The sequence below is a fragment of the Phocoena phocoena genome, chromosome 8 (genome assembly GCF_963924675.1).
Source record: "Phocoena phocoena chromosome 8, mPhoPho1.1, whole genome shotgun sequence".
NCBI classification, from domain to species: domain Eukaryota; kingdom Metazoa; phylum Chordata; class Mammalia; order Artiodactyla; family Phocoenidae; genus Phocoena; species Phocoena phocoena.
In genome coordinates, this window is record NC_089226.1 from 101,942,672 (window position 1) to 101,956,188 (window position 13,517).

At 61.6% G+C, this 13,517-nt stretch overlaps 2 protein-coding genes across 2 annotated transcripts in view; one reads left to right on the plus strand and one right to left on the minus strand.

Moving 5' to 3' along the window:
- Positions 1 to 561: 561 nt before the first annotated feature.
- OTUB1 (OTU deubiquitinase, ubiquitin aldehyde binding 1) lies at positions 562 to 8,047 on the plus strand. The gene is made up of 7 exons (XM_065882032.1): positions 562 to 694; positions 2,349 to 2,410; positions 2,625 to 2,723; positions 6,823 to 6,941; positions 7,188 to 7,272; positions 7,379 to 7,573; positions 7,688 to 8,047. The coding sequence occupies exons 1-7, from the start codon at positions 637 to 639 to the stop codon at positions 7,883 to 7,885; spliced, it is 816 nt and encodes a 271-aa protein (XP_065738104.1). The 5' UTR covers positions 562 to 636; the 3' UTR covers positions 7,886 to 8,047.
- Positions 8,048 to 9,293: 1,246 nt separating this feature from the next.
- Positions 9,294 to 13,517, minus strand: part of MACROD1 (mono-ADP ribosylhydrolase 1) — a 151,234-nt gene continuing 147,010 nt past the window's right edge. The window contains exons 5-9 of the mRNA XM_065882460.1: positions 10,833 to 10,949; positions 10,222 to 10,343; positions 10,068 to 10,098; positions 9,836 to 9,909; positions 9,294 to 9,467 (exon numbers count right to left, since the gene is read on the minus strand). Of these exons, the coding sequence (XP_065738532.1) occupies positions 9,294 to 9,467; positions 9,836 to 9,909; positions 10,068 to 10,098; positions 10,222 to 10,343; positions 10,833 to 10,949 (518 nt within the window). The remainder of the gene's footprint in view (positions 9,468 to 9,835; positions 9,910 to 10,067; positions 10,099 to 10,221; positions 10,344 to 10,832; positions 10,950 to 13,517) is intronic.

The window sequence follows — 13,517 nt, forward strand, 5'->3', positions numbered from 1 at the left end:
TTCCATTCTTATCAACTCCTTTCTTTAAAAACCCAAAAAAACAAACACCCTGATTTTCTCATAACCAGAAGGGCAGGGAGTCCAAAGTTAGGTCCTTGACCCCAAGGGACATGTTCTCCCTGTCGTAAGCGGGACACCAAAGCCCGCTCAGAACCGGGGCTCAGTGGAGAGGGGCGGTGAAGCCCAGGGCTCTGATATTAGCACGGTTCCTGGTCTTCTCCACCAGGTGATCCTCAATCGCCTGCCCCGAGTTCTGGAGCCCGCAGCAGGAATGTTGCCTTGCGTGATTTTAATTTCATCTTCTTGCTTATCTCAATAACACAATCCGCGCTTCAAACTCCAGTGAAAAGAAAACTGAAGTGGCCCCAGGAGACTCTTATCACCACCCGGCACCTTGGGAGCCTGGGAAGATGGAGCCGAGCGAGTGTGCGGGTGGACGGTGGGTGGGGTACTACCTTTCCTTTAACCTACTTCCGCGGCGGCCCCACCGGACTGTGTGCGCCCCTCAGGTGACGGCGCGCGAGGGTATTCCGTTGCTAGGGGCGTTACCAAGGAGGGGCCACGAGGAGGGGCTCTCTTCCGGGAGGAGGGCAACTGGTAACCCGGAAGCGGTCGGCAGTGCGGCGCTGTTTAAAGATGGCGGCGGAGGAACCTCAGCAGCAGAAGCAGGAGCCGCTTGGCAGCGACTCGGAAGGTACCGACCGGGGGAGGGCCGTCCGGCCTGGGCTAGCGGGGGCGATGCTGGATGGCCGGTTCCCGAGGAGAGGCCAGGGGTGGGGCGGCCGGTGGCGAAGCGCGCGGACGACCCCTTCCTCCGCCACCTCCCCCCCTCCCCCTCACAATGGAAGGAGCCTCTGTCGCGACCCCCGGCCCGGCGGGCGGGCGGGCGAGCGAGCGGGGCGGGCCCACGGCCTCGGCTCTTCTCCCTCGCTCGCTCCCGGGGCGGGGCCTAGGCCGCCCCGCCCAGCGCCCAGCCCCCTCCGTGCCGGGGCCGGGCGCCGGGCTCCCGGGTCCCCAGCTCTCCCGCCCCGGTCCTTGCAGTCAGCCCCGGGCGTCCTCCGGGCCCGGCTGTCCGCCTTCTCCAGAGCAGACCGAGCCCGGAGGGGCGTCGAATTACGCCGGGCTGCGGAGCACAAAGGACTGGGTGGGCCGCTGGGGATGCTGCGGGTGGCCCGGGGTTGTGAGCGGCCGCAGGTGTGTGCCCCTGAGGGCAGCAGCCTTCGTTTCCGGTAGAGCCCCCTCTTCTGGCTTTAGCAGCCTCTTTCCGCCTGTCTAGGCATTGTTTTCTTAGACCCCTGAAGAGTTGGACCTTTCAGAACGATCCCACCCTCTTCTTTTCACCCCTGAGTTAGACGCGGGGACTGAGTAGGTCACTAGGGTGGGAGGGACAGCCCTGTTGCGGGGCAGCATAGGGGATGGGTGGAGGCCCAGCTGAGGATCCGGGACGCTCAAGCTCAGAAGGATTGGCCTTAAAAATCATTCAGCACCCACCTTCCATTCTAATTGCACAGTCGAGGGACTGAGCTTTCGGAGACCCGGCTCCCTAGAATGGACTTGTTCAGGATCGTGTAAGTTAAGAAAGAGCCAGGGCCAGGATTCAGATCTCCTGGCTCCTCACCAGTGGCTGCTCAGAGTGGGGCCCACAGGGTGGACCTGCCCAGCTCACTGATGAGTCTTTAACACTGTGCCTCGAAGGTAGCACCTCCTCATGACACTTGAGTGAAGGGGGAAGGTGGTGGTATTAGTCCCTATTCACAGCTGAGGATAAGCCTCTGCAGTGCGGTAGCAGAGGAGGGTTTTTGTGGTGAAGAGTGCAGGCTTTGAAATTAGACAAACCTGGGTTTGACCACAGGTCTTAGACCTTGGGCAGATTTCTTCACCGGTCTGCATTTGTTTATCTGTAAAATGGGCACCATTAAGAATATCCAGGATGGCAGGTGGAGGAAGGGTGTGATTGAGCAAAGTGCAGGCTCACAGGAAGCTCTCATCCAGCCCGAGACTCTGCCTCCTCATCTTTCTTTCCTCAGGAGACCCTGCCTGGCTCCAGAGCATTCCCGGGCTGCTGGGAAGTGATGTTAGAAGGCAGGGAAAGGGTTTGTTAGAGCTTTAAGAGTGTACCTTGGGGGTCATCACCTTGGCCTCCTCACTTTAAAGATGAGAAAACTAAGGCCCAGGAAGGGAAGGGAAGGGACTTTGCCAAGATCACACAGTTGGGGTGGAGCAGGGTGTGACGCAGGCTTCCAGATTCCAAGTCTGCTTTCCTCGCCTGCTCTTGTCCTCCGCCCAGGCTGCCTGGAGTGGGGCTAGCCAGGGCCCACTGTAATCCCTGACCTTCTTCCTTCTTCCAGGTGTTAACTGTCTTGCCTACGATGAAGCCATCATGGCTCAGCAGGACCGAATTCAGCAAGAGGTGAGGGGCTGTGGCCAGCGGCCCTACTTTGGGGATGCATAGGGTGGACCTGAGCCCCCTCCTGTCCAGGCTGAGCTGGGTACTAGATACCTTTATGGGGGGCGGTGGTCACTGTGCCAGTGGGCTCAGCAGCTCTCATTTAGGTGTTGTGGCTGATAGGTGGGGGTCACTCCGTTCACCCATCAGAACATGATGGATTTCCTGCCCCCTGCAGATCGCTGTGCAGAACCCTCTGGTCTCGGAGCGGCTGGAGCTCTCTGTCCTATACAAAGAGTATGCTGAGGATGACAACATCTATCAACAGAAGATCAAGGTGGGAGCCTGGCTGAGGGGGCAGGGAGAGCTCTCGGGTAGGGACCGGGCGGGAGCGTGCCTGCTTTAGACCTGTTCCTCGCTGGGTCTGGCCTCAGAGAGGGTAGGATGTTGGGGGAGCCCTCTGGTTCATAAGCATGCAGACTCTGGAAGCAAAAAGACCTCGATTCAAATCCTGACTGCCACACAGCAGCTGTGTCCTCAGCTGCTCCTTCGATGTCTCTGAGCGTGGGGTCTCTGAGTTGTGGGGTCTTCATCTGTGAAATCAGGATGATGAAAGCATCTGCCTACAGGGTGGTTGTGAGGTTGAGGGAGATGATGCCTGTGGGGCCTGGTGCAGGCTGCGGGGAGCTGACGCTTTCAGTGCTCGCAGTGGGGCCGAGAGGGCTGGGGCCGGCTGCGGGACGAGGGTGGCAGCGGGGACACAGTCCTGCATCCTGCTTCCGGGATGTGTGGAGAGGTAGGCAGCAGTGGGGAAAAGGGGCCTACAGACCTTTGTGCAAGGCCCTGCTGCATCACTTACCAACAGGTAAGTCCTTTAACCACTCACTTCTCTTTGAGCTGGGAGTTTGAAACGCGACAGTATGTGTAAACTGTCTAATCGGCACAGCCTAAGGGTTTAGTATTTTTTATTTTTAAATTTTATTTACTTATTTATTTATTTTGGGCTGCGTTGGATCTTCGTTGCTGCGCACAGGCTTTCTCTAGTTGTGGCGAGTGGGGGCTACTCTTCGTTGCGGTGCGTGGGCTTCTCATTGCGGCGGCTTCTCTTTTGTGGAGTGTGGGCTCTAGGCAGGCGGGCTTCAGTAGTTGTGGCATGCGGGCTCAGTAGTTGTGGCTCGCGGGCTCTAGAGCACAGGCTCAGTAGTTGTGGCGCACGGGCTTAGTTGCTCCGTGGCGTGTGGGATCTTCCTGGACCAGGGCTGGAACCCGTGTCCCCTGCATTGGCAGGCGGGTTCTTAACCACTGCACCACCAGGGATGTCCCAGGTTTAGTAAATATTACTCCTTCCCACTCTCCCCCAAAGATCAGAGATGCTTAGAACCTTCCACCTGAACGGAGGGACCTTTGGGGTTAGCCATTTCAGGGGCCAGTCAGGCAACCCAGGTGATTGAAGGTGGCCGGGTCAGCCAGTAGCAGGCAGTAGAAGCTCATGGGGCAGATGGGAGTGTCCATGCCTGTCACTCCATCGGTGCTTCCAAGACAAGCCAGAGGTTATTTTGTTGTAAAATCTCCAGGCTCCTAATAGTTGGCAGCTTGTTCAGATTTAAAATGTGGGGGCCAAACAGTGCACACAGATCCGCTCTGTGTGGCCTGTGGTCTCCTCTGACTCCTTGCTCAGGGTGTTTATGGTTTACCCAAGAGGCCTGTAGAGAGAGGAAAGCACGGGCTCTGGGGCCCAGTAGACCTGGGTTTGAGTCCTGGCTTCACGCCTTCTGTGTGATCTTGGGCAGCACCCTGGGAGGAGGAGGAGGAGGGTACTAGCCCGCCGCAAAGGGCTTGGCAAAGAGTAAGTGCTCAGGATGATTCTGGTCGCTGTTCTGGTAGCGGCAGTGATCTGGGCTCTTTGTACACATTTTGCCCCGTTCATTTAACATTTCTGAGCACATACTGTGGGCCAGGCACTGTTTTAGGTGCTGGAGATAGAGTGATGACTACAGCTGTCAACTCCCGCCCTCAAGGTGATGGTTCATAGTGGAAAAACAGCCATTAAATGAGAGGTAACCCTAATGTATGTCAGAGGTGGTCGGTGCTGTGGAGAAAAGTGAAGCGGGACGAGGAGATCAGGAGTGGGAGGGTTTGTGGTTTTATTTGTTTTATTTTATTTTTTATAAACTTATTTATTTATTTATTTATTGCTGTGTTGGGTCTTTGTTGCTGTGCGCAAGCTTTCTCTAGTTGCTGTAAGTGGGGGCTATTCTTTGTTGCAGTACGTTTGCTTCTCATTGTGGTGGCTTCTCGTTGCAGAGCATGGGCTCTAGGCACGTGGGCTTCAGTAGTTGTGGGCTTGGGCTCAGTAGTTGTGGCTCACAGGCAGGCTTAGTTGCTCCGCGGCATGTGGGAGCTTCCCGGACCAGGGCTCGAACCCACGTCGCCTGCATTGGCAGGCGGATTCTTAAGCGCTGCGCCACCAGGGAAGTCCCCGGGTTTGTGGTTTTAAATATGGGGGTGTGTGAGTAATGAACTGAGAGGCAAGGGAGCAAGCTGGTGCGGCCGGCTGGGCAGAGCTGGGTGGGGGCCAGTGTGGCTGGAGCAGAGCGGGTAGGAGATGTGGGGGATGGAGCCGAGAAAGGACTCGGAGGGAGCTGAGTATTCAATGGGTTTCTCTGGTCGATGGTGGCCTGGGTGGGGATAGACTGAGCAGTGAGGTGGAGGCAGGGAGACCTGTGCGGAGGCTTGTGCAATAAAACTGGCTGGAGATGGAGGGACGGCCAGGGCGGCTGAGTGGCCCAGGTGAGTAGCGGTTGGATGCGGGCACAGCCGAAAGGGTCTGCTGCTGGGTTGGATGGGGTGTGAGGGTGGAGTCGGCAGTGGCTGGGAGGTTTTGGCTCCGCAGCTGAAAGGTGGAGGGCGGGCAGTTGAGGGGAGGCCAGGAGGAGGTCAGGAGCTGCCTGCTGGCTGGGTCGGTCTGAGGCGGTGGAGGCGAGGCAGTTGGGCGTGAGTCGAAGTTGGAGTTGAGGGCCAAGAAGCGGGCGGGTGAAGAGTTACGTTTGAATCCCATGAGCCGTGAGGTCAGGAGAGCTGACGCTGAAGCTGCCCCAGGCCTGAGCAGGTTGTGCTGTTCACATGGCAGGGGCTGTGGATGGCCTGTGGCGTGGTTGTCTTCTGGCAGGTGACACGTGGGCTCTTGAGGAAGGGTGCGCTGTGGTTTGGTGGCCCCGTGACCACCACAGGTTAGATGAGGAGGGGCAGCGGTGAGGTTGGAGGACATGGAGAGGGTGGGCCCGGCAGCACGTGAAGGGAGGACGCAAGTGGGGCGGGTGCATCACCGGCTGGTCTGGGGAGGAGTGGGTTTGACCTTAGGGCTTAGGAGGCCATCCGTGACCTTCACTAGAGTAAAAGCCTGCTGGGATGGAGTTCACAGCAGAAGAGAAATGGAGACAGTGGGCACAGATGGCTTCACTAGAAGCCCTACAGGAAAGCAGAGAAATTGGGTGGTAGCTGGAAAGGAATTCACGGGAAGCAGAGCGTTTTTTTCGAAGGGAGAACTGGTCTTGGGTTTATATGCCGATGGGTCTAAACGTGTCGGGAGAGAGAAATTGATGATGCGGGAGGAGAATCCAAGAGAGGGGCGGCTCTGGTGTCCGCCTCAGACCCTCCGAGGATAGAGAGAGAGGCCGTGGGTGGGTGTGCTGCGGGGGCCGAGGGGCCTCAGTCGGAGAGGAAGCAGGGTCATCGGGAAGGTGACTGGGGGGGGGGGGGGCTTCAGGAGAACGGAGAAGGTATGAGATAGGAGAAGGGGAGGGGCGCAGGCCGGGGGAGTGAGACCTGCTTGCCAGACCACACTGAGGGCCAGATGCACACACACCCCGCTCGTAGGGGAGGTTCAGCAGGCGGAAGAAGTTCCATTGAGCTGAGGTGGAAACTGCAGAAGAGCAAACCAGGACCTGTGAGCGGGCGGGTGGAGACTAGACGGGGGGGTGAGGGAGCCGTTTCCGACCCTGGGGCTGTGTGGTAGGGGCCTCAGGTGTGGCGCTGTGCCCCATACCCTAACTTGCTTGTCCTGGAGCTCTCAGGGTTTGAAAGACTGTTCACTGGAAAAGCTGTGTCGGTCAGGGACCCATCCTCTTGCCTGTTTTTATGAAACAGCAGCCCTTCGGGCCCAGCAGCGTGGCATACCCATTGGCCGGTGACCACTTCGGTGACCCGTGCACCCAGTGTGTCCATAACTCAGTTTCCTGGGGCTCTGGGGGCTCCTGGCAGTGGGTCGCTAAGTGAGCCCCCACCCCAGAGTCAGCAGCCAAGGCTGCCGGGTGGCTACTTGGAGCTCAGTTGCCACCCGCTCTGGTGTGACCTTTCTTGGGGGGGTTTCCTTGGCCGCCATGGTTCTGGCCTGATGTTGACGGGCGCGGGGTGGGCTGGGGGCTGCCTCTCCGCAGGACCTCCACAAAAAATACTCATACATCCGCAAGACCAGGCCTGACGGAAACTGCTTCTATCGAGCTTTCGGATTTTCCCACTTGGAGGCGCTGCTGGATGACAGGAAGGAATTGCAGCGGTGAGGAGGGTGGCCACTTGGGCACAATGGAAGCAGGTAGGGGAGGGTTCCGTGAAGGGCTTGTGGGCCCCCTCCTCCCTCTTGATGACTGGGAGGTGTGCTTCCACCTGAGGCCCAATGACGGGCTGGGCCTCTGCTTGGGGCTTCCGTCAGTGGCCAGTCCCCCACCCCTGGGCTGGTCTCTCTGGGCCCCTGCTCTGCTGGCCTAGGAGCTCATGCCAGCCTCTTTTTCCCTTCCATCCACAGGTTCAAGGCCGTGTCCGCCAAGAGCAAAGAGGACCTGGTGTCCCAGGGCTTCACTGAGTTCACAATTGAGGATTTCCATAACACGGTGAGCCCAGCCACCCGGTCAGCCGGAGTGGAGGGGGGTGGCCTGGCTGTGGCAGGGTTGACCCATCTCCTCCCTCATCTTGCCCTCTGTCCCCCTCGGGTGGCAGTTCATGGACCTGATCGAGCAGGTGGAGAAGCAGACCTCAGTGGCCGACCTGCTGGCCTCCTTCAACGACCAGAGCACCTCGGACTACCTGGTGGTCTACCTGCGGCTGCTCACCTCGGGCTACCTGCAGCGTGAGAGCAAGTTCTTTGAGCACTTCATCGAGGGTGGCCGGACCGTCAAGGAGTTCTGCCAGCAGGTGCTGCCCCCCTCCCCACTCCTCAGACTTGGGCTCTTCTTTTCTCTCGTGCCTCGGGTGGGGGGAATGGGGGAGGGGCGCCGAGACGCGGGCTGAGCCACCCCTGTGCCGCAGGAGGTGGAGCCCATGTGCAAGGAGAGCGACCACATCCACATCATCGCTCTGGCCCAGGCGCTCAGCGTCTCCATCCAGGTGGAGTACATGGACCGCGGCGAGGGCGGCACCACCAACCCCCACATCTTCCCCGAGGGCTCCGAGCCCAAGGTCTACCTTCTCTACCGGCCTGGACACTACGATATCCTCTACAAATAGGGCCGGCCCCGGCCTGCCACTGCCCTGCCTGCCCTCCCCTCTGCCAGGCGCTAGACATGTACAGAGGTTTTTTTGTGGTTGTAAATGGTCATACTTCACTCCCCCACCCCCTTCCCTGTCATACGACCTTCCGTGTTTTATTAAAGGGGACGCTGGTGGTGAGCCACGTGTGTGCGTGTCCCTGCTCTGCTGCTGCCCACCTGGCTGCTCTGTGTCTGGCTGCCCCCCTTCCCCTCAGGTGGGTTCCTCTCAGCCTTCCACCTGTCCACCCCCAATCTTCCCTGCCAGGAGCAGTTTTGAGGGGGCTAGGCCTCTTGGGGATCCCTCCTGCTTATTGGGGTTCTGCTTCCTTCCCTTGAGGCCTCTGCCCCTTCCCTCTTTAGCTGGCCAGGGGCTTCCATGGGGATGTGGAAGTTCCTCAGAGACTTGCCCAGGGACCCAGGACCACCAAAGCTTCAAGCTCCTCCCTCATAGGCCCCGCCTCCACCCTGCTGTCCTGGCCAGGGCCTGGGTTGCCTGCCCTCCATCAGGGGTCTGCATGGTGGAGGAGTCCCGGGTGGAGGGGGCCGGCGTGATGGTGGGGCCTGGCTCAGGGCAGGTGGAGGAGCGGGGGCACCCCAGAGCACCCCAGGTGGTGCCAACCAGGCGGGGGAGGGGCAGTCCTCAAGCCTGTGCTTGGTCCTCCATGCCCAGGCCTAGTGGGGCTCGCCAGGCCACCATTCTCTTCCCACCCCTCCCCTCGGCCTGCTGCCTGTGCCTGCTTTGCACCCCCACTGCTTGGGCCGCGGTGTCTGCATTGCCTTCCTTTTTGCCTTCACCTCTTCTCTTCCCCCCGGCACATGTGGGGTCTCGGCCCCCAGGCTGTGAGCTCCTTGGGGGCAGGCCCTCAATAAATGTGAAGTGCTGCTGCCCACCTCTGCCGTCCAGCCAGTGCCTCCACCTGCCTAGCTCACCAAGAGCTCTCGCCAGCCCCTTTAAGCCAAAGCACCTGTCCACACCTGGGCTGCTTCCCTCACCCGCCCCCAGCCAGGGCTGGGACAGTAGGAGCTGCAACAGTAGTGGTCTTTATTAGAGAGGCTGCTGAGGGGGCAGGGGGCGGAGGGAAAGAATAGGGTGGCCAAGCCAGGCCCTGCTGCAGGCTTCCGCGACTTCTTAGAGCTGGGAGCGCGGTCCGGTAGGCCCAGACGAGTCTGTGGGCAAAGCCAGTAGGTCAGAGCATGTGGGCTGTGGGCCTCCCCTAGCTTCCCAGGCTTGCCTCCCTGGCTTCCCTGCGTGGGGGTGAGTGGAGCGCGGGGTGAGTGGAGCGCGGGGTGAGCGGGTGTGTTAGTGGGCACGAGGTTAGTGGGCAGCCACACGGAGGGCCAGGCCCTGCTTACCAGTCCTGGTCAGGGTAGGCGGCGGGCTGCCATCACGCTGGAAGGCAGAGGACGGTGAGAGCCCGCCCGGGGTGGATGGGGGCGGGGCGGGGGCTGGCCGGGGCGCGCACCACGGGGTACGTATCGACGGGGAAGTAGTGGGGGAAGCGTTGCCGGTAGATGTTTTCGTCCTTCTCCAGGAACACGCATATGATGAGCCGGTCCACCTGCGCCAGGGCCTGTTCAGCCTGGGCGGAAACCACCCACACCCTGGCTCCCCGGTCTTAACACCGCCCCGCCCCAGCAGGTTTGCACCTGCCTCGCCCTTCGGGCGCTCTTCGACCTGAGTCTAGAGCTCAGGCTGCAGAAGGGGCTCATGGTGTGGTGTGCTATTGCCTTCTCGCACTACCCTGCGCCCTGGTTGCCGGGGAGGAAACAGCCCCGAGGAAAGGAGAGGGGACGCAGAGAGCAGTGGCAAGGTCTGAACCCCATGCGCCCAGCACTCTGTACGTGGGTGGTGGGGCTGGTCAGCGGGGCCGGGGTGCGCCCCGCCACCCACCCCCGTCTGGTCCTCTTGGCTGGGCCCAGGCCTCACCTTGTCCTTGTGCTGCTCCAGCCACTCGCGCAACGTGGTCAGCACTACCTCGGCCGCCGCCTCGTTGGGGTAGCCTGCGGACCGGGCCCGGTGGGGCGGGAGTGAGTCCCAAGCTCCCACCCGTCCCTCGCCGCTTCGCCTCGGCTCCCACCCACCCCCGTACCGGGCCCCTCCCTGCGTCTGGGCCCACCCGCTGCCCACCCACGCCCTTCCTCCTCTAGACCCCACTCACCAAACACTCCTGTGGAGATACAGGGGAACGCCTAGGGTGGGGGGGGGGTGAGGAGAGATTGGGGACCGCGTCACTCTCCGCTCCGCCTCCCGCCAGGCCGTGCCCCACCCCCGGCTTCACGTCGCCCCCGCCCCCGCCGCCTGGCGCCCCTCACCACCGAGCGGAGCCGGTGCTCCAGCAGCAGGTCGAGGCTGCTCAAGTAGCAGCTGCGGAGCTCGGCAGCCTGGCTGGCGCTGGGCTCTCCGTGGGCGATGGGTCCCACCGTGTGGATGACATCTGTGGGAGGCGACGAGATCAGACCGGCCGGGGGCTCCGTGCGGTCCTCGGCTTTCCCTCCTGCCGGCCTGGGCCCTGGAGCGGACAGGAAACAAGCCCCCTCCTCCCCAAGTTCTGAGGCTCCCCGGGGAAGGGCCCCACCCAGGTCGGCACACAGGTGTACCCTCGAGCCTCAGTTCACGCTTCCACAGACACAGGCAGGCCCACGCTGAGCCCCTCCCCACATCTGTAGGCAGCCGGCTGAGGCAATGGGGCGTTGCCTCCTTAGCTCTTACCCTCCAAGTCCTGGCCCCTCCCCAGCCTCCACGCATCCCCTCCCGCCACCGGCTTCCTGGGGAAGGCGAGGAGGGGCCAGGTCCTGGCACTTCAGAAGTGCCCCGGAGGAGGCCTCCAGCAATTCTGTGGAGGGTGCACCCCTAACCCCCAGTTACAGCACTCACACAGGCGCCCAGTCTGCGCCCCACCGGGGTGGGAGTGTCGGGGACTCACACTTGGCCGGCAGCCGGTAGCCGCAGGTGATCTTGGCCTTGCCGGTCTCGCAGCTCTGAAGGGTCCTGCACTCGTCGGTGAGGAGGGGTCCGGCGGCCCGGTGGATGCAGCCGTCCACTGCAGGGAACGGGGCAGTGAGCCTTGGGGTTCCCCGCCGCACGCCTGAGCCCGTTTTACAGAGAAGGCCGAGGCCCACAGGCCGAATACTCCCGATCCCCTGGCTGTGCTGGGACTCACAGGGCACCTCGCCCTTCTCCCGCGGCCTCCAGACACTCCCTCACCCCTCCACCCCCTACCCCCACCCCTGGTCCCACACTTGTTTCACGTCTAGGGAAATCGAGGCGGAGACGGGGGCCAAAGCAGGCCCCGGCGGGAGCCGGCGCAGACCGGCCGGCAGGGGGCGCGCCCGGCCCGCCCTGCTCTTTCCTGGGCTCTTGGCAGGGACGCGGGAGGGGTTGGGGTCTCTCCGGGCCGAGGTGGCTCCGGGAGGCAGGCTCCGGGACGGCAGGAACGGCAGCCCGAGCCGGGCTAGGGGTAAGTCCGCCTTCCCGGCTCCGGCCCGGACGCGCCGCGGGGCCCGCTACCAGTCGCCGCCTCCGCGCCAGGAGCCTAGAGTCCCAAGGTCGACCTCTCAAGGCAAGGCCCCTCGGACCTACTTTACAAACTCTAAGACCCACTTTACAGACGCGGAAACTGAGCCCACCTAGTTACAAGAGGCAGATCCGATCCCGGCCTTGAGCTAGGTCTTCCAGCTCCTTCCCTGCGCCACGCGGGGAAGGTGATGCGGGCCGCGCAGGTGTCTCCGGGAGTGCACCCCAGCTCGTTAACGAGCCGCCTCGTTAGTGCATCCGGCTTAATTGGGAACGGGCCTGCGCTTGTTTATCCGAGGGCGGCTCTGGGGCTTCGCTAGCGACCTTGGGGACCTGGACCCCGATAAACAACTTGGGCGCAGGCCTAAGAGACTCTTCTCCTGTCCGACCTCGCTCTCTCCCGCGGCGCCGAGGGACAGGCGGGGTTTGGCCTTGTCCCTCATTGGCCCCGCCGCACCTTGTTAAGCCCTTTCCCGCTCCCAGATCGTCCGCTGCCTCATCTGATAATTAGGCACAGTGACCGCGCCGCCCCCCGCCCCCCCCCCACCCCGGCCTCAGGGGAGGCGTTAACATCCTGGCCAGGAGAACATGACCCACCTCTGGCAGGTCCCCAGCTCCGATTGCACCCTAGGCCTGTGTCAGGGGCTTCTTGGACACGGAGCTCAATGCTCTGCGGCAGTAAGGACTATCATTTCCTCATTTTACAGATGCGCTAGCTGAGGCCCTAGCTCCTTCATCACAGCCCCACCCTCAACATCTTGGCACAGGACCAGGGACACCAACTGGACCACCCCCTTTCCTTCTGTTTTCTTTTATGCCCTGTGAGGCCAATTAAACCTAATTTTGCGACTTCACTCAGGGATGGCACCAGGCGATTTCCCAGAGCATCCCAGGAGTGGGGGTGGGCAGGTGGGGTAGAGGAGTTGGGGGGAACCCGGGGAGGGAATCTGGGACTGGGTCCCCTGCCTCCTCCTCTTGGGCAGAGATGAGGATGGCGGCACCCAATGGGAGGGGGCAGAGAGTGGGGCCCTGGGCTGTGTGTCCAAGGTGTGGCACAGTGGGTGTACAGCGTCCACGTGCAGTGTGTCTGTCCCGGGTGGGGGTGCCAGGCGACCCACCCAGCACGGTGTGCCACAGCAGGGGCTGTGGAGCTGTGCAGCCTGGGTTCAGATGCCAGCTCTGCCAGTCACATTTGTGTGACCCAGGGCACTTAACCTCTCTGGACCTCGATTGCCCCATCTGTAAAATGGGATAATAGTAGTACCCACCTCATAGGAGTATTGGAAGGATTAAGTTAATTCCTGTAACGTGCTTAAGGCACGAGTGAAGGTGACGCCAGTGTTGGCTATTACTAGGTCAGTGAGACTGTATAGGCGGGTGCCCAACGTGTATACCAGGGAGCGGGGTGGGAAGTAGCGTCCAGGGCGTACGGGGTTAGCACAGGGACCTGCCGGAGCCGGCTCACCTGGGGACCTCCCAGCCCTGCCCCAGTGGTCTCATCCACTTGCCACCTGGTTGCCTGCCATCTCCCCGTGCTGTCCACCCTGCAGACAACCTTGGCCCACTGTGGGGGCCGTGTGAAAGTGGCGCTCAGCGAGATCTGTGTTTGAGGGACTTATTGTTTCCTGCAGAAGTGGACAGGCCTGCAGCCAAGCCTTTGGGGCTGACCTGGGGGCATGAGGGGGTAGGAGGAGGGAGGAATTGGCGCTGGCAGAGCCCCCGGGCTGGAGTCCCCCGAGCAGCATGCAGAACAGGGCCGGGGCCGTGTGCAGGTGCCCAGGGAGCAGTTCTCCCAAAGCAGAGCTGAGAGACAGGCCTGGGGTTCCACCCCTGCTCACCCTTCCCCCCAAGAAGCCAGCGCCCAGACTGGCCCTGGCACTCAGGGTTTCAGCAGCCAGGTCCCCTCCTGCCCCCACTCCCTGTCCACACAGCAGCCTGTAGCTCTCCCATCCCTGAGTGCCAGAGGAGGCCCCCAGCCCAAAGGGCTGCCCCTTCCCATGTCTCCCACCATGACCTGTACCTCCCCTGGCTCTGACCCCCAGGCCCGGTCCCAGCTCTTCCTTGGGCTAAGCTGAGCCCTGGAGACCAGAAGGAG

Bases quoted from the DNA above. Each gene is read 5' to 3' on its own strand.
- OTUB1 (XM_065882032.1), top strand. From the start codon at position 637: ATGGCGGCGGAGGAACCTCAGCAGCAGAAGCAGGAGCCGCTTGGCAGC. The intron at 2,411-2,624 runs GTGAGGGGCTGT...TGCCCCCTGCAG, and splicing joins AGGACCGAATTCAGCAAGAG to ATCGCTGTGCAGAACCCTCT. The intron at 6,942-7,187 runs GTGAGGAGGGTG...TTCCATCCACAG, and splicing joins GACAGGAAGGAATTGCAGCG to GTTCAAGGCCGTGTCCGCCA.